At 35.4% G+C, this 21,507-nt stretch overlaps 1 protein-coding gene and 1 non-coding gene across 2 annotated transcripts in view; both read right to left on the minus strand.

Moving 5' to 3' along the window:
* The window catches only part of LOC138702768 (cilia- and flagella-associated protein 61-like), a 29,070-nt gene extending 15,753 nt beyond the window's left edge, over positions 1-13,317 (minus strand). Inside the window, exons 1-6 of the mRNA XM_069830069.1 lie at positions 13,312-13,317; positions 11,086-11,339; positions 8,100-8,294; positions 5,765-5,899; positions 4,066-4,187; positions 1,024-1,169 (exon numbers count right to left, since the gene is read on the minus strand). Coding sequence (XP_069686170.1) covers positions 1,024-1,169; positions 4,066-4,187; positions 5,765-5,899; positions 8,100-8,294; positions 11,086-11,339; positions 13,312-13,317 — 858 coding nt within the window. The remainder of the gene's footprint in view (positions 1-1,023; positions 1,170-4,065; positions 4,188-5,764; positions 5,900-8,099; positions 8,295-11,085; positions 11,340-13,311) is intronic.
* On the minus strand, positions 752-824 carry TRNAS-GGA (transfer RNA serine (anticodon GGA)). The gene has a single exon. It is a non-coding gene; the product is annotated as a tRNA-Ser (tRNA).
* Positions 13,318-21,507: the final 8,190 nt, after the last annotated feature.

Here is a 21,507-nt window from a genome sequence, read left to right on the forward strand (position 1 = left end):
TATTATTATTATGGCGGGACAAACATATTATAAGATAGAAATATTGGTTATATGATAGTTTAGCCTGTCATTTGTTATGGTGGTGAAGTTTGGACGTTGGAGGTGAAGGGGGAAAAAGATAATTACGTTGAAATGGCCTATTTAAAACGCAGTACTGATATAAAGATAGCTCGATGTCAACAGGTGCAATATGAAAATCATCAAATCGTTCTTAAATTCAGCACTCATTGCTAATTCAACGGAATAACCTTTGATGCCACGAGCATTCATTGATGAAAGGAATCCAATAAATTATCGCTGAATTGAAATATCTACTACTCATTTTACTATCAAAATATATCAGCCTTAGACATTATAATAAGGAACATAATATGGCGGACCAGCAACTTGAGTTGGTTACATATTAAGATGTAATAAAATGTAGAATATGATATTAAAGTTAAATTACATCTTAGATGGCACTCAGATCTAATCCAACTGAAAAGTATGTCCTTAATAAAAAAAAAAAAAAATTTAGTTACAAGGAAAATTTCAAGTTTCTAAAAAAATTTTTAATAGCAATTATTTTATATGTATGGATTGGTGTTACTTAAAAATAAGTCCAAGGTCTTTAAAATGTTCTTAAATCCAGTGAGGTGTAAAATTTCGTTTCTAAATATCTATCATAATATTTAAATTTATACAAAAGTAATAAATGAATTTAAATACTATTATAGTCACAATCATGCCATGGTATGAAAGAAAAATTTCACAACCTCGAGCAGGAATCGAACCTGCGATTTCCTGTTCTCCAGTCAGGCGCTCTACCACTGAGCTATCGAGTTCGTCTCATGCCAAAGGCTTGGAATTATGCTTTCATACTGGCAACTCTGTTATAGAGTACTGTCCGTAGCGTCTGATCTAGTCAGCACTGCTTATGGGTTGAAAGAATTCATTAATATGTCACATCAACGGACGTGTATACGTTACCAAACATCGTAAGATGGAGATTACATTTGAAAAGTAATAAATCTTAAACATTACCTCATTATTGTTAAAAATTGAAATGTCTGGAAAGTCATGGCCAAGGGGTTCAACAAAGCATATTTTATGCCCAGGTATACCAAATTTTTGAAGAACTTCCACACAGCAATAGGCCTCTAGGCACTTTCCATACACAACCACTTTCTCTGGAGATCAGAACCAAATCATATCACTAAAAGTGAAATTTGTGCATTGTTTAACATTTTAATCAAACTACCAACTACAGTCTTCTACATTTTAGTAACAGTAACATTTTTCATTGAACAAAATGCTACACTAAAATGAAATCGTTAACCTATGTCAAGTTTCCGGTTTAATATTTAGGAATTGTACAATATTTATTACACAATATGCACTTTCATAGAAGTAATACATTTAGAAGTTTATTTCATTATACTTAAAATTGAAATGTCCGGAAAATCATGGTCAAAGGACTCATTGTATGTATCGATAGAACTCAACATACCTATATATAGTGCACGGCATATGTAATAACTTACTGGCATACGCAGAACGTTGCATGTGTGTTTAGTAAGGAGATCCGACAGATCTCTCACATGGGAGGAAAACGAATCGGTGGTGAATGGCGGTGATTTAGGCCCATAGTACCATACAATTAATGTGCCAGTAAGAAGTGAAAACAAAATGTTACGTTGAGCTTACCTTTTATCAAAGCATATGTTGAAAATGATGTCCACTTTACTGCATGCAAGAATCACATTGGAGAAACTTACAGATATTCAGGCAACAATACAACTTAGTCCTAGGAAATCTTCACCCAATTAGCACATGAATAGGCTACGAGTTGTCACAAAGAACAGCATTAAGAGGACTGAAAATGCTGCACTTTTATCCTTATAGAGTGACGTATGGTTCATTGATTACAGCAAGGGGATCCAGCCACTCGCGTGAATTTTTGTGAGTGGATGTTGCAATCTGTACATGGTGGCGGTACTGTTTATCCATCTTAATTAATAATGATGGACGAAGTTTGGATCCATTTAAGCGATATGCTCACTCTCAGAATACAAAGCACTGGGACACTAAAAATTCTCATTCAATGCATTAAGTTTCTCTGTGGTATGGCATTACTGCATCCAGGGTAATTGGCCCATTTTCTTTTACGATATAGCCAACTTTCAACATTATGTGTGAGACATAAGGTGGCTTTATTTTATCTTATTTTATTAACTTTTTTGCAATATTGACTGAAGATGAAAAACAGTATGCTTACTTCCAGCAGGATAACTCCACTGTACATACAGACACTGTCATTAGAAGCATAGTAAAAGTGTTTGATGATCGCATAATTAGTTACAGATGTTGGCCAGCTCGTTTCCCATATTTAATTGTTTGTAATTTTTATCAAGAAAGTGTAGGCCTATGTTAGGGATGCATAAGAAACAGCACGTAAGTGATCTTTGATTACTCTGCTTGCTCTTGGCTGCAGTGTATATTGCTGTACAGGTAGCAGTGACTAAAGGACAAGGGTGAACAAAATGAACTTTAAATTCTTTACATCTTTTATTACCTTTTTAATGTTTGCAATAAAATTATTTCACAACAGAAGATGTTATGTATGCGATTTTGAATAACCAAACAAAAGTTACTTGTAATTTTCAGTACGAAATAAATAATTTGAAAATAACTTGCGTCCACGTATCAAACTTCTCAAACTGCTGAAATATAATATCATTGTCATTATAATAGCGATACTGTTATGTGAAAATAAACTTTTTCGCCAGAATCGCTTCTTCGATTTTCGTCTCACACTAGCCTTTGTTTCGTAAAATATTTGAAGAAGCAAATCTAAGCATACCGCGCATACCATCACCGAACAGCTTGACCTACCTGTACGCCTATGTGTGTGCTGCTCAAAATCGTAATACTGAAATTTCGCTGCAAATTTAAGAATCTTCATATATATTTTATAATTTAAGGAATTGTAAAGCTAAGAAAGTCGTCATTATACGTCCATTTTTAATAATGTAGTATGTGAAAAAGCAATTATTTCCGGCTACAACTCTGCAGGCAAATTTCCTGCTCTACCTGACTTGTGCATGCACAACCTTGCACCCCTTCCCCTCTTTCGGTGCATCCTCCAGGGCAGAGCAATCTGCCCTTGGCGTGCACTTGCCCGCACAGGCTTGAATATATATACCTCTGGCCTATGTGAACAATACATGCACTCTTGAAGATCTGGAGAATGAAATCAGATAAGTGCTGAGTGAAGTTACAAATATTAAATTTAGTTGTACAAGGTGTTAGAGAATTTTCTAAACCGATGTGGTTCTTGCAAGTATCCAGAACGGTGGATATGATTTGCAGCATTATACTTCATTAAAAGGCAAGATCAACATAACGGGTCCACAACTGTGGAGTAACGGCCAGCGCGTCTGGCTGCGAAACCAGGTGGCCCGGGTTCGAATCCTGGTCGGGGCAAGTTACCTGGTTGAGGTTTTTCCGGGGTTTTCCCTCAACCCAATACGAGCAAATGCTGGGTAACTTTCGGTGTTGGACCCCGGACTCATTTCATCGGCATTATCACCTTCATATCATTCAGACGCTAAATAACCTAGATGTTGATACAGCTTCGTAAAATAACATAACATCAACATAACGTTTTCTTATTACGTCTTACAAGCGCAGCACATTATTCGTACGGGATTAAAAGCCAAACTGTCATACACCGCCAATTCATTTTCCTCCCATGCGAGAAAGCCGTCGGACTCTCCACTAAACACGCGCACTACGACAGCTTGTAATGCCGGTAAGTTGTGTATGCCGCGCACTTTACAAAGTAAATAACTCCAGGAATTTATTGCTTGAGAAAAGACCGAACTTCTTGTGGTTACAAGAATAGGGAATACCTCCAACTATTGCGCAGAGGTGGAGATGGGTGGAAGGGGTGAGAGTGAGAGGGGAAGAGGGCGGAGGGAGGGGAGTGAGAGAGACAGATGTTCACGGGAACGAAATACCGGCAATGAACAAGTACGATATTAAAGAATATGTAATTTCAATTTTCTCACTATAACAACTTACCTGTAGAAGTTCTTTTACGATAAAAACGTTTCAAATCAATGAGTGCATTGGAAGCATCAATTTCGGTATTGACACAGAAAACGTTTTGTGGAACATCTGATGTAATGTCATCAACTGATGCCCTGTTGAGAAATATAGACTTTGTAATATATTAAACTAATACCGTATACAAATAACTTTCCTCTTTCACGAGAAAATAACCAGTGTCTCAATACCGGTATTAACGTGAAATTAAATATTACATATATAGATTAGACTGAATTAAAATATTCATTCATTATACAATACCTTAAAAAATGCATTGTAAATATCAATAACATAAACTTTCTTATGTGCGTATTCATAGAATTAATTATTTTAACTTGCTAAACCTTTAAAAATTCAATTCGCTTTGTGTAAGCATCTCTAATCTATTGCAATTACAGTCGCCTCCTGATAATTCGCGAACTTTTTTTTTTTTTTTGGAGGGAGAAGTAACGTCATATCAGTCTTTACTCGATTTACGCTCTCTCCCTCCCTCTTAAGAAAATCAGAAAAAAATGAACTGTCGTATATATATTTTTCTATTGGATTATTTTATGACGCTGTATCAACATCTCTGGTTATTTAGCGTCTGAATGCAATGAAGGTGATAATGCCGGTGAAGTGAGTCCGGGGTCCAGCACCGAAAGTTACCCAGCATTTGCTCGTATTGGGTTAAGGGAAAACCCCGGAAAGAAACCTCAACCAGTTAACTTGCACCGACTGGGATTCGAATCCTGGCCACATGATATTTTGTAAAACTTATGTTTCTTGTTTTGTTCCGCCCCGTGGCGTCGCGGTCTAAGGCATCCTGCCTAGGACTCGCGTTACGGAATGCGCGCTGGTTCGAGTCCTCATGGAGACCGGTGCCCACCCAGCATCGTGATGCACTTGGGGATCTACGTTAGGTAGCGAAATCCGGTTCCGAATGCCAGCTACAACGGATGGGGGGATCATCGTGCTAACCACACGATCCTCCATTCTGGTTGAATGATCGTCCACCTCTGTTTCGGCTTGTGGGCGTGAGGCCAGCAGCCGGCTGGTCGGTCTAGGCCCTTCACGGGCTGTAGCGCCACGGATTATTATTATTATATTTCTTGTTTTAAGATTCTATCCTCCTGCAGTACCTACTGTATAATATAAAATGTTTCAAATTGTTTTGCACTCTTTCACATTTTGCACTTGACTTTGAAGTGTATATTGGTAATTGAACCTGTCAGAGTAAATTTTACCGGACTTTAAATAATAATAAAAAATTATCGGATAATTAGCGATTTTCGATATTTCTCGGAAGTTCTTGCATTAATTACCGCGAATTATCGGAAGTCGATTGCATATGAAGAGTCCACTGCAAGAATGATGGATGTCACTTTCCTGTCGAAAATGAACCAAGACTGTCAATGCATAGCTTAAGACATATAGACTGTACATACAGAGTTATATGGCATTAACACTGATAGTCATTGTCCAGTAATGATCGGAAAATCACAATTAAGCTTTGAGCGCTAAGCATTTCAAACTTTCAATTGCTTCTCCTGCAAAATGTATTCCAAATGACATCCATCATTCTTGCAGTGGACTCTTCATATTTTATTCTTTCTTGGATGTAGAAGAGAAAAAGAAAAATACACGGATCACCATCTAGTTGGAAATGTTAACAGATATTTGAAAAGTTTACCTTCTACCATGAATGCATTCTTTAGGTTCAGAAGATGAAACAGTTGGTGGCATCTCGAACTGTTCTCCACAGAAAAGCATCAGATAATCATAATGTAAAATAGCTTCATCATTAATCACTATGTACTTTCCTTCCCTTAAACAGAAGAGGTAAATTGGTCATATAGTTACACCCGTGATCAAATTTGATTATCACCAACTCGCTTGTTTAACTTTGATCGAGATTGACCGCACATTGGCGTTGAAGATGGTCAAGTGCCGACTTAACCATGGTCAAATTTTAATCGACAATGGTGCACACGGGCATTAGAGTTATAAAGTTAATCAGTGAAAAGACTGATTGATTTTGCACTAAAATAAATTATATTATGTAATAATAATAATAATAATTATTATTATTATTATTATTATTATTATTATTATTATTATTATACAGCAGTTATTGATGCAATAATAATAGTAATGATTTACGTAAATGGTATTCAAGCAAGAAAAAACAAGAGTTGATATTGCAAAGGAAACTGTAATAATTATCAACAAGTGTAATAAAACAAATATGTCAGCATTTTTACATACGTAATCAGTGAGATGCATACCCCTTGAGATAACCCCGCTTACCTCTGCAGAGATGTTATAGGCAGTAGCGACTCGTGATATTTTTTGTATGTAAGATATGAGATTGATGGCTCATGATCAAGACAGAAACTAATAATAATAATAATAATAATAATAATAATAATAATAATAATAATAATAATAATAGAGCATATGCAATTAATTTCTTGCTACAGTTGAATTCTTCTAAATGATCAATACAACTTCAGATATTCTTTCGGCAGTCCTGTCATCTGAAAGTCCTGTTAATTCTTGTGTTTTATTATAGCTTATTTTATTTGTTTTTATGTAATTTTGATTTTTATTAATTTTATTTTTTATATTATATCATTTTAAATTATTTATTATTTCGTTTATTCTGTTCTTTTAAAATGACCAATGAACTGCATTTAAGGAGGCTGCAGGGGTACTTGAAAATTCATAAGTTATTGTAGTCTCTGACAAGGTCTCCACCACCCAGAAAGAAGGTTCGTAGTATTAGGTTCACATCCTCAAACGCGGTTAAAGTTAAGTCATACCCTGCCCTCAGCACCCTCCCCTGTCCTTAACGCCACTGCTAGAAAAAAACCGTTTGCTGTAAGATATTTGGATGGTTCCTCGGAAATTTGTCTAATGGTATTGAGAGATTCATTATCCATTTTACAAAATCACTTGTATATTATTATGTAATATATATATATATATATATATATATATATATATATATATATATATATATATATTATTTTATTTCATTTCATTACTCTTCAATATATTTTCATCTCATGTTTCTCCGAAATCAAATTGTACTTTATTTTTTAAATTTATCATTGTTCCGTATTCTCTCCGCAATCATATTGTATTTTTAATTTAACCTCTGCTTTGTATTCTGGATCCTAGTGGTCAGCCGTAGATGTCGGCCAGATGTCCCAAATTGTGGAATTTGTATGTAAGGTCTGAGATGTGCAGTGGCGACAACTCACGATAGAAAGTGGAAGTTTGAAGAAAATTATTACGTCGGGACGCATTAAAAATCAAAATCTGTAATTATTAAAATGTTTTCTGTCCTCAGAGGTACGAAATTAAACTGTAGGATCATCCTCATATCCTTCATGGAAGAATCGCCACTGGTTACAGGACAAGTACGAGACAAAGACTAACACCCAGTCTCGTGGAATGGAAACGAATTCCTGCTGGGAATCTAACAATGAAGTATTTGACTGGGAAGCAAACGTCTTTTTCCACTGAGCCATAGTGGAAAACACAATTAGCCTATCTTGGCATTAACATTAAAAAATCCTATTCATATTTTTAAAATTTATGTTAAAGGACAATGATTCGTATGTATACAAAAGAGGCATTTTCATATCCTATATTCATATGTTTTTTTTATCCAATGCCACCAGGTTGTCTTTTCGACATTTCTGGTCTTCTCTCCTGGCCGTGGCTTAATTGTAACCCACTTCTGAGGTTGGGGCGCCTGGAAAGCGGAGTTACATTACCCCGATGATGTGATAGGATGATTATGATAATGTGGTGCCAGGAGATGTCTTAAATCTAAACTTAACCTAAATTCCAGACCCTTTAAGGAAAAATTCCTGTGCTCTAACCGGGAATCGAACCCGGGACCTCATAAACTATAGCCAGAAGATCTGACCACTAGACCATGAGGCTGGTCATATTCATATGTTAGAAAGCGAAATACACTACCAAAATTGAAGATACAACAAATCTCATATTACCTGTTAATAGCTGTCATTATTCCATATATAAGATTCACCCATGTCCTTAAATTCAACATAGACAGGTACTGGCTGTTATAATGACCTTCATATATGATGAGCTTATTAGAAATTTTTGTAGCATCGGAATCGCCAGGAATTCCATGTCGCGCCACTAAAGTGATGTTATTGAAGCTGAGATAAGTGGATGAAGAACTACAACAAATAAACATAAACATATCCGAAAATATTCTTTTATCACATTCTGTATTGCACATTGGTTTACCTTCTCGTTCTACAGCATTTATATACTGTAGCTATATAAAAATGCTGGTTTTCAATGCTTCAAATCATCAACTAAGATTGTCCTCAACTCTGTTAGTCTGGAGGTGCGAAGAATTCCATTTATAAAGTGAGCCATTTTTCTCGCCCAAGAAAGAGTTTCTTTACATATTAAGTGTCCCAGTTTTACGTTCTCACCAAATAGTACATTATGCAACGAGCCTATAATGATAGTATGTTTGTTTATGAAACGAGCGCAAGCAAGTTTCATAATTTTCATACGAGCGTCTTAATTGCCATTATAGGCAAGTTTCATACGACTTTTTATGCTCGACCATATTTCTAACTTGAAATAATTCAGAAGTATTCATTTTATTCGCATCTGACTGAAGATCGGAAGTGACCTTGTGCATAGCTCGTAAATTGTGAGATGTGCGCAGACGCGAAAGTATTGATTTTTTTTTCCGAGGAACAATAATGTCATTGACCTTGATATAATTTAAAGAATAACATGAACTAATTTTGATATAACCTGGAAATTGATTTAGAATTGAAAAACGAGATGACAAATTGAATTTATTTGAATATTATTTGCAATTAACGCTAATTATTATAGTAACAGAACATAACCTTCTGCGACAGTATTGGATTTTCAGCCTCCGTGACGTTCCCTCGTTGACTTTCGATTGCATATACGAGAATAATCGAAAACCTGAACTTTAATGAATAGGTGTACTTTAATGACATGCATTAAAGGACTGCTACCAGGTGTATAATTACTACATTTCGGCATGGTCGAGCATAAAGATTTTTATCACTCTTAGTTCACAGCCCAGGTCAGGCTTCAACCCTACAACATTGGATCTAATGGCAATATGGTAACCAGTCGACCAGCGTGGTTGACTTACCATACATAATGCAATGTGATATTAAGAAAAATATTAATATAAATGTTATATGAAACTTCATTCATTCAAGTTATTAAAATAATTTACTTCCTTCTTGAACAAAACATAGTAATTTCGTTAGTATTTTCCAATGATCGTTTTAATACTTTGTTATAGTTAAATGTTATGTTTTATTTAACGACGCTCGCAACTGCAGAGGTTATATCAGCGTCGCCGGATGTGCCGGAATTTTGTCCCGCAGGAATTCTTTTACATGCCAGTAAATTTACTGACATGAGCCTGTCGCATGTAAGTGTGCCCGGGATCGAACCCGCAACCTTGAGCATAGAAGGCCAGCTCTATATCAACTCGCCAACCAGGTCGACTTGTTGTAGTAAACCTTAAATAATATTTATGAACTTTTCTAAAATCTCTCAATTTTTATACTTCCAGAGCCCAGGGTGAATAGGCCTACATAAAATATTTCAAATTAATTTCTTAAAAGAATGGGTATAATTAATTTATATTACGTGCTAAGCGTTCATTTGATCAGCCATTTGAGAAACTGTTATAGTATTTACTGTATGCCCATAATTCGTACAATGAGAAAATAAAAGCTTAAATAGAATAGTAGGGTCTACTGCGTGTTCAGTTCAAAGTGTGTCATGGCTCGCTGTATGACGTCATGTAGCTAGCCGATGAGCCTAGACAATTCAATCTTCCTACACTTCCGCAGAGGCGTATTACCTATGTGCAAGAGAAGTTGCTTAGCAAGTACGGCGTTCATTCTGAAGAGTACTTACCGATACGTACGGTAACTCCAGTAGTGGCAGGAATGTGAACTGTTTGGAAACATGTACTGGGGTGAGTTTTATTCTTACTGTCGGGATATGGGGAGAGGGTTAAGACGATTACTTACGTACAGTATTTGTTGATATTAACTTCGACGGTCAACATGGACACGGAGCATTTGATTTGTGTTGTGGAATGTTGCCGTACGCAACCGATGATAAATACCCTGCGTACGACTTGCCCGAGCAAAACACAGTTCGAAAGAGGTTATGGTAGCACACAGACCGTACAGACCGCCATCTGTTGCTACAACGTTCAAGTCATACCGTACACATTTTCAAGTTCAGATTGAACGCCTTGATTAATAGGCAACTTCTCTGACATAAAAGCTGAAACTCGCTTCAAATTGCTGAATCACAACAGTGACGTCATGACACACTTTGAAATGAACACCCAGTATATATCAGCGTATTCCGAATCTCACCGGTCCGGTGGCATCAGTGACGTCACGTTGCAGCGAAATAAGGGACAAAACTGCTGGAAGGATCGATGGCTGTCATGGCGACTGTACAAGTTGTTGTCTGTGCTACGCTAGCAAAATTTTGCGAAATATTCGTACTGCCATCTCGTTCAAAGAAAAGATAGCATAAACAATTTATTTCTTGAACCGGTAGTAATAACTGGTCCGTTGACATGTTCGCTCATAAGCCATTAACATATTGTTTTTACGTTGTGCTCATTACAAACAATACAGCAGAAGTAAAGCAGAACACACCGCCATGACACAACAGTGCACGATGTCATTCATCTGCTAATTCCCACCCTATACAAGAACCAATCAGATTCACTAATGGCGGCTGATGGAGACTGCCACCACCTCTGCAAGTTGATGGCACCGGTGCCACACCGGTGGAGCATCAATGACGCCATCGGTGGAATTCGGAACACCGTGACGCCATCGGATTGCTCACCGGTGAGATTCGGAATACGCTCATATATCTTATTAGGAATGGTGTGTAATTAAAAACCAATTTTCAAATTCTTACTTAAATAGAAGAGTTTCTAGAAAGGACAAAGCTGTAGAAGATGCTCCAACTACAACAATCCGAGTATTGACAGATATTTTAGACAGGCTGCAGTAACGTGGACTCATACAATAAAGAGCAAAAGGTTCATCTTTCCTTAGGACGGTGGAACAAGGAGTATTAGATCCCAGTGAATCAGTATCATACTTAATTTGACGACGTGGCAGAACAGGTATCAACGAACCCAGAGCTGTAACTAGACCACCAACACGTATCTGCAACAGAAACAATTTCCACGTAAGACGAAAGTTAATTTACATTATTGATGGACTCAAATTAAAGAGGAAATGTTTTAAAATTGCACATTAAACGCAGGGAGGAATAAAAAAAATTAAATAAATTTGCTTCGTGTCTCAACTTCTATGTGTCACAATTTCTCCTCTTGAATTCTTTCCCAGTCATGGCCTAAAGATTAATAATACGATATTATAGAAATTTATTTCTCTATTAAAATTGAGTTAAAATTTAATTCTGGAGGGAAATAATTATATTATGGAAATTAAAATTTTAGTACAGAGTAAAAATACATACGAACATATAATTATTGAAACTGACAGTATTATTATCCCTTAAATGTTCATCATAAATTACTTTAATTTAATTCTGGAGGGAAATAATTACATTATGGAAATTAAAATTTTAGTACAGAGTAAAAATACATACGAACATATAATTATTGAAACTGACAGTATTATTATCCCTTAAATGTTCATCATAAATTACTTTACTTAAAAGTTAGTTATATAATTGGTATAATAATTATGACTAATAAGTTATATTGCATGTTCTAGTATAAATATATGCATCTACCTTTTATTTTTTAAGGATGCTGAAAGCACATTGTAAGAGTCGTACAATAATAATAATAATAATAATAATAATAATAATAATATAATATATTATTATTACTATATTATTATTATTATTATTATTATTATATTAATAATAATATATTATTATTACTATATTATTATTATTATTATTATTATTATTATTATTATTATTTTATTGTCATTGTAGGACTTTCTGCAGTCCTATAGTTTCCTTCAACCGAACAAATTAAAATTATAAAAAACATAAAAATTATCATGCTGTTCATTTAATTTTTTTTTCCTTAATTGTCCCCTATCTAATGTATCTGGATCATGTAGTCTTTCAGATCCATATTTCTTCTCACACTGTCCATCCAATTTTAATTAGGTCTTCCTTTCCTATTTCTTCTTTTTGGTTCCCATTGCATGATTTCCTTTGGTAAGTTAATCTTCCACCTGCCACCCTTTTAACATGCTCGTACTACTGTAATTTTTTTTTCATTTATAACTTCTACTATATCTTTCTTTACATTTATTATCTGTCTTATTTATAGTTCATTCATATTAATATTCATTTATTGTGTCCAACTGAGCACATACATGATATGGGACATTCCTTATCTTTTTCATATTCACTGTTTTGATACCGTAGCGTTAATGAAAGCAATAGCCAGTGCTTTGTTCTGGTGGAACGCGCCGGAACCTGTTCGTTGTGTTTTTCATCATGGGGCCGAGAAATATGTTAATAATTATTATGTTTTTAACATAATTTTTCTTTGAACTCTGCTTAGGCGTTGAAAGCTTCAAAGCTGGACGAAATGGAGATTAAAAACTACAAAATTATCGTGCACCCGTACAGTAATCATGTTCCCCTCCACTTCACAGAGTTCCACCATTTTTTTCTCCAGAAGAAAAGCACTGATAATAACCTTCGAAATTCATAGCGGAAATAGGCTATAACTGGTGACAGGACTGGATTTAAACTAATATAGACACAAGATCGACAGTTTTGGTGGTAAGTTATTTGTTTACATTACGAATTCCTAAGCTGGACTTAGTAGTAAATTTTATGGAGAAGAGAGAAAATATAACCTGAATCTGAAATCAATTTTTCGAATTTTTTCTTTATAATTGACTTCTAGCAAATTGTGCCAAAGGGATTTAAAAGTCATGTTCTCAATGAGGTTTGAACTCTCGACCATAGAATTCGTAAGCGAACACCTTATTCCTGCTGCTTTCAACTTGGAATAATAATTAAGTGCGTGATATTTTGGGTGCGTCTTATTTGACCACCGAGAACGACTTATTTTAGTATTCGTTTGGATGATACTAAAATGCTATTTTTACTGAACTATTTGTTCGAGCAATAACTTACGTCCATGACACCCGCATCGTTAGGATTATGAAGATAATAGAGACAGCTATAGTCACTCTGCCTGTGAATCTCCTGTAGGAAGAATCTAGTGTGATTGGCGAAGATTGGGCTGACGGTGAAGTGTTTCAGTATTCCATGTGAACCAAACTTGTGTACCTTCAAATCCACGTAAGCTTCAACTTCATAATGTGACTGTAGATACAGTATCTCATCTTCTGAACTTTGCACAAATAAACACAAATATACAGATATTTTACTAATATTTTATTACTACAGTAGAGCATCGATTATTCGAAACAATTGGGGACGGGGGGTATTCGGATAACTGATTTTTCGGATAACTGATCATTTACGAGAACAAATTGTACAGGTGTAATAGGAACAGTATGAAACAAAGAAACACTGATATTAAACACAAAACTGTACATACAGTATATATTTTGCATCACACGTCTTACAAATAACACATAAAACTGACTAGCCTATTTTAACAAGTTCAAAACGGCCGTTAAAGTAGGCCTACAGTTTAGGAAATACTGTACTACTGTCCATGAATGATGTAATTCAATATGAAAATGAAATAAATACTATTAATGTTATGTTTTATTTAACGACGCTCGCAACTGCAGAGGTTATATTAGCGTCGGCTGATGTGCCAGAATTTTGTTCCGCAGGAGTTCTTTTACATGCGAGTAAATCTACTGACATGAGCACACTTAAATGCCATCGACCTGGCCCGGGATCGAACCCGCAAATTTGGACATAGAAGGCCAGCGCTATACCAACTCGCCAACCAGGTCGACTAGATAGTGTATAATATAAACACACACACACACACACACATATATATGTTATATATGTGTGAATACATGTGAATATGTTATGTCAAAATTAGAATACCTGGCTAATACGTAGTCCCTGTAAACACATGGTTTACACACTGTTCCTTGAAGAGCGTCTTGTAGGTGTTTTAACCTGATGATGATGATGATGATGATGATGATGATGATGATGATGATACACTTTTCGCGTAGCGCCTTGGTATTATTTTATTTACGACATCCCGGATTTAACAATAATTATATTATTGATTACAAAAGAAAGAAATAATATCTTTCAATTTAAACCTAAGAGAATGACTAAGAAGATCGGACGAGGACATATTAAACAGATTTAGAATTTGGTAATGTCATCATAAGTTATGAAACTATATACATAGCATTAGCCTATATAAAAGTACATAAACACATTTTAAACTTACGTGATAATTCCTAATCCAACAATATTTTCTTCAGACAGAAATACGTAAGCTGTATATATATTATCTTCTGTTGTGGTGGCTGAAATGAAGTCGTCGAGCATAACTTTATGACGTGGAATGTTGGTAACTAGTGATGCAATAACTGGGATATCAGACTCAGTTGCTACACGCACTGTAATTTCACTGCGTGCAATTGAAAGATAAATAAAAGTCAGTTACATATTCATTATGTCTTATTAAGTGATCGAAGTGAAAAAGAAACAGTGGCAGTAATCGGAAAAAGAACTTTGGGCATTCAACCGTGTATTAAGACAATATAGTCTTTCCTTGTTGCCGTTTGGTAATGATTATTTTACGAGCTCCTTCGTAGAATATCTTATTAATTAATTAATGACCAGTCTCCTACTGACAAGATTTTAGATACCGGTATTAAGTTTATTAGAGAAAGATGCATTTCGAATTACGAAAATATTTTCAGACTTGTTAGAATATAAATTGAAAACATATTATAAATAATTTATAACACAACATTATAATAAGTTTCACATTTGTTTCCAGAAGCCTTAGGCCTACATGTCTTACCTTAGAACAGCATTTCTGTGACATACATACAATTCTTGTGGAAAAGAACGTATTGGTCGAGGTACAGCCCTCTATAAAGAAAATAAAAGCACGCTTTAAACCTGATATTAATCTTAACGACTTGTTGGTTGCTACGAAAAGTAGTAATCAAATGAACAAAGATATTAGAAGAAGAAAATAGGCCTAATATAATTAACATTTGTGTCAATAATGTTGTTGTTGTTGTTGTTTTCTAATGCCAGGCGTTTGACAAAGTCATTTGACTTCTTGCACTCCAATATTTTTCAAAGATATTATCATGACCAGCCACTGAAGCACAGATTTTGAGGTGTTCCGAATCCATTTCTTGGTTTGAGTTGTACAATGGGCAGTTAGGGGACTGATATATTCCAATTCTATGCAGATGTTTGGCCAAACAATCATGGCCTGTTGCCAATCTAAATGCAGCTACAAACGATTTTCGTGGTAAATCGGGAATTAACTGTGGATTTTGATGCAGAAAGTTCCATTTTTTCCCTTGGGATTGTGTTATTAAATTTTGTTTGTTGAAGTCTAAGTATGTAGATTTTTTAAAATCTTTTCACAGAGTAATACGTAGATTTAGTAACAGGTCTGTAAGTAGCAGTGCTGCCCTTCTTTGCTAAAGCATCTGCATTCTCATTTCCCAGGATTCCACAATGGGATGGTATCCATTGGAATACAATTCTTTTATTGAGTGATATTAATTGAGAGAGCATTTTAGTTATTTCTGCTGTTTGAGATGAAGGTGTGTGTTTAGAGACTATTGATAGAATAGCTGCTTTGGAGTCTGACAATATAACTGCATTTCTAAATTTATTGATGTGGCATAGAAGATTCCTGAGACTTTCCCTTATTGCAATGATTTCACCATCAAAACTTGTTGTTCCATATCCAAGAGATCTATAAAGTGAGAAGAGACAGCACGTAACACCTGCACCAGCACCTTGTTCTCTGGACATCAAGGATCCGTCAGTGTATAAATGAAGCCAGTTTTGTGTTTCAATAATGTATACGCAGTATAAAACTCATATTAAAAGAAACAAATTTGCATTGAACTAAATTTCTGATGCTGGAGCTTGGTGTAAAATGTAATATTTATATCTATACTTTCATAAATATAATTTATTTAAAAATAGTCTTTCAACTGAAAATAAGTATTAATCACACGGTTAGTATCATTTGTTATGACACTACAGTTCTGATTTATTAAAGAAATTAACAACTATATATAGTTAAGATAATAATTATTAAATTTTATGCTCGACCATGCCGAAATGTAGTAATTATACACCTGGTAGCAGCCCTTTAATGGACCTCATTAAAGTACACCTATTCATTAAAGTTCAGGTGTTCCGCCAATCAGAAAACGCCATTGTAGCAATATGAAAGCGCAAGTATCGATTATTCTCGGATATGCAATCGAAAGACAACTAGCGAAACGTCACGGAGGCTGGAAATCCAATACTGTCGCAGAAGGCTATGTTCTGTTACTATAATAATTAGCGTTAATTGTAAATAATATTCAAATAAATTAAATTTATCATCTCGTTTTTCAACGTTTAAACCAATTTCAAGGTTATATCAAGGTTAATGTTTATTTTACTCTCTAGATTATATCAAGGTCAATGTGGACATTTGTTCCTCGGAAAAAATTAATACTTTCGCGTCTGCGCACATCTCACAATTTACGAGATATTGCACAAGGTCAGTTCCGCTCCTCAGTCAGATAAGAATAAAATGAATACTTCTGAATAATTTCAAGTTAAAAATATGGTCGAGCATAAAAAGTCGTATGAAACTTGACTATAATGGTAATTAAGGCGCTCGTATGAAAATTATGAAACTCGCTTGCACTCGTTTCATAAACATACTCGCGTCTTAATTACTACCATTATAGGCTCGTTGCATAATGTACTATTATGTAATTTTATTTGTTAGCATTTGTATAAATCTGTAGTTTCACTTACTAAATCGATGGTGTTTGGGTACAGTGAGATAAATAATAAAAATGAGTTTGGGATAAAAGAAAATAAACTCCGGATCCTTTTTTCAAATAATTTTCTACACAAATAAAACACATCAAATACCAGTATTATTTAGGTTTTTTGTACACCCACTTGTAGAATGTAACTTATGTATTCACTTGGAGAACAAAATTCCATTCCACACCCATTTGTAGAATGTAACTTTTGTATTCACTTGGGGAACAAAACTCCAAAAAATGACTTACCCCCTTTACCTTAACACCATCGAAATTCTCAATCTTACCACAAAATGTTCCAATAGTGGGAAAGTAGTATATGTCTGGGGGACTGTCATTATGCAATAATCCAAATGTGGATAACACTCGAAAGCTGCTTCTAAAAAGTCAACACAAATTCTGTAAAAAAGGAGGAAAATAATAAGTCCTCATAACCAGTTATTGTTAAATAGATTTAACATGAAAATATTTTTACTTAAGTAATATAGATCTTATACCACTAACATGCACTCAATTTATTTTATTGTAAAAAGTTAAAAATTAACAAAATCGTAATCTAAAATGTTTTGACAGCTTTCAAATGCCTTAAATATGGCCAATTCCTGGTATTCTGCTATTCAGCAAGAATTGAATTTCATTTCTGAAATGGTAGCATAATCCATAATTCATTATCCCCTATGATAGCTTCTCCAGAAGCTCGACGCTAGAACGAGGCTTTACAGTGAATTCTGGTTGGTTTGATTTATAGCGCTAACTAGAATGATACTTGTGGCGGAAAAGATCAGAGGATGAAGGTTTTCCTCGGGGTTCTCCCGTTTCCATCATTACAAATTTCATTTCACCGACACGCTCCATTTTACTCTTATCTTGCCCTCATTTTATAACGTTTCATTTCATCAATATATATCGATTCACGGTAGGATAAATTGCACCAACTTCGGTGATGCCTGGTGGTGAGAACCAGTTAGTTACTGCTCGACAACATTCACGACTGTACCCCGAACCAGATGGGCGGAACCTGCTGGTGGATCAGGGTTAATTCCAGGTGCTGAACGAAGAAAGATTTGTCTTCTTCAAAGAGAAACAATTGGTGTCATCTGTCACTAGTATCCACGAGCCCTGCTGATATTAAGGGAGCAATCTGCGTTAGGAATCTGCCTGTGTCCATTGTATCTCCGATGCTGAAGAGCCGTTCATAAGGTCACTCATCTCTCCCTTCTATAGGTGTATGTAAAATAGAACTGCTTGCATACCAGCATACATATGAAGGGATGAACATTCGTCCACCTACTCCATATACTTACACACACGCGCACATATACATTAGTAAGATTACGTAATGCAGTTATACTTTGTTGAGGCCAGGTAAATTTTTCCTGAATCTCTATCATTCATTGTTTTTTTTTTTTTTTCTCCCACAGAAGCGATAGCCATGAAGGTAGTCTACATTATAAAAAAAAAAGTACTGAATAAAACGTGGACATGCGCTAGAGTAATTGTTAAGGCGCTAAGCTAAAAAGCCAAAAGATTACAGGTTCAATTTCCGATGGTGTCATGCATTTTTCCAAGTGACTTAAGGTTTCCGATTTTATTTTGACCGTGGGTCGACTCAGCCTCTAACAGAAATGAGTACTAGGGAGTTTTAGTTCGGCATAAAGGCTGAAAACATGTAGGAGTGACATCGCTATAGAGGGTGGGAGTGAAATAACATTGCAGATTTTCAGAGCGAATAGCTCATGTTGTATGTAACAAAAAACTATAATACAGAGTGATCCGTTTGGGTATGGATAAAATAAAAACACCGTAAAACATTTACTACTGAATTTTATTTGTTGAAACTTTGTGCATACAACACTGAAAGATGGGAGATTCCTCAGAGCTCAACATGACCCCCATTGCGCACCCTGCACAACTCATAACGGTGATACAATTCAGCCCATGTCCGTTGTAACATAAGATGGATGATTTGTTGAAAAGCTTGAGTAATTTTTACTCTCAGATCATCGATGTCCATGGGTTTCTGTGAATAGAAATGTCTTTAACAAAACCCTACACGAAGAAGTCAGGAGGGGTTAGACCTGGGGAGTTTGGGGACCAAGCCAAGAGATAGCTGTTTCTCGTACTGGGTTTCCGCATGCGACTTCCTGCATGTTTTTTTAAAACACAGAACCTGTTTCTACAAATGTTCTGTATCACAACATTATGGAATCGTATTTAGGTACATTGCGCACGCCATACTCATGTCGAAATTCCCTTTGAACTCTTTTAACACTAAAATTTAGCATAATAAAGAACAAATTATGCCCGCTGTTGATTTGTAGTAGTAATTTTAATCATCAATGATTTTTCCTTTCAGATTATGCATTGTTGATTGTCATCTTTTAATCATAATATAACCACCAAGACGTTTTTTCTACTACCATAATAGGCCTAGCTTTATAATAATAAATTAATATTATTCATACCCAAACGGATCAGACTGTATCATATCCGTATTGGTGGAAAGTTCATAGTTTTTTTTTTCAGAAAAGGTTCCCCCCCCCCCAAATGTTTAACAACCTCTAATTCGGTAACTATTGGGAGTACTATCGTAATTTTTGTCCATATGGATAGGAAATCTAATAAATAATAATTTACCCCTCTGGCATATTTCAATAGCGTGGACGATTTTCGTGTAAATTTAATTTTAAAAACCTCTAATTTCAAGTCACTGCACATGCGAGTAGTTGCAACAGAGTCGAGGCAGAAAGCAACTCATCTACCGAGACACACCGAGTTCGTTGACTTCTTACATCTGTATCACGAGTAGAGTGTGTTATCGGCGATGTTGCCGAACTGATGAAACTTCAAACTTAATTTTCTAACTAACCATGCATTTAATCACAGAACGTAAGTTTTCTATCCATTTAGGTGTACTCAGGTTATTTAACTTCCACTCTCTATATATAGTTTATTATAAAACAACTTCCTGAATGTTATAGGTTGCCGAAAAAGACAAGGCAAACAAAAATACAATAATAGCCTAACGGAAATAATAAGTAGGGCTGAAAAAAGTATCGGTTATAGGCAAAACTGAATGGTATTTAGAGCCCTGTATTTACAAAATGCTTGCGTACACACTCGACTAGTTACGGTAACGACTGTTTGTATTGTCCACTTCATATGAATGAACTCACAATACAATTTACATTTACAGGATTGCTTATGTTTCAAATTAACTCGGAACGTTTTTTTTCCGAGGTTTTCCCCAACAGTAAGGTGAATGCCAGATAATCTATGGCAAATCCTCGGCCTCATCTCGCCAAATACCATCTCATTATCACCAATTTCATCGACGCTAAATAACCTAATAGTTGATACAGCGTCGTTAAAAACAAACTAAAAAATCATTATCAATTAAGTCAAACACAATTCCCCCATGTTCTGAATTCAGTCCTCCTTATTATCTGTTCTTTGTTGGATTTTTGTTTCGGCATTCTGATACAACCTCAAGTCACTTAAGCAGGTTTACTATTGAGAGAGTCGGATGTTCACTCACTCTCCTCCTGCAGACAGTAGAGACACCCGACAACGCGACGCATTTTGTAAACAATGTATATAGAAATTATTTACTACCCTGATATCAATACTTTTCTTCAGCCTTAATAATAACATAGGATTTAAGTGTACAGTACATACAATATATATTGAAAAAATACTAAATTAATATGAAATTAGAGATCAAAATGACATTAAAGTGTTACCTCTAAAATTATTATATAAATGATTTTTAACATATGCAAGTACCTCCTAATTATAAATGATAAAAATGCTTTTAATTTTGTTTATTGGTAGTCCGAGACTTTTCCAAATTTCCACAAAATAGGGTGGTATAGTGCCGCGTGCTCCCACCATCAATCCGAACACCTGTACTGCCCGTGTCTCACGTCCTGAACCGAGAGTTCCCTAGTGCTTATAACCACGCCTCTTAGGTCTGCTCGGAACGTGACGGGAGGTGCAACGTGGCGGCACGGCAGCATATTACATATTCTGAAAACATTATCCTACGCCATCGCAGGGATCTTTACTGGTTATAATACTGGATACTGTAATCGTGGTTACCACTATCGCTATTATCTCTGATGGCGATTTCCTAAAATGTAAGTACACACTAGGCCACTCTTCGTTCAGTTTGGACAACTGCTGAATTACCATAGAGCAGCATTTCTCAAAGTATGTTCTGGGGTTCCGTGAGCCTTATATGATTTTACTTGGTTATTTAACGACATTGTATCAAATACTAGGTTATTTTGCATCGATGGGATTGATGATAGCGAAATGGTATTTGGCGAGATGAAGTCGGGGATTCGCC

Source organism: Periplaneta americana, chromosome 7, assembly GCF_040183065.1.
Source record: "Periplaneta americana isolate PAMFEO1 chromosome 7, P.americana_PAMFEO1_priV1, whole genome shotgun sequence".
NCBI lineage: Eukaryota > Metazoa > Arthropoda > Insecta > Blattodea > Blattidae > Periplaneta > Periplaneta americana.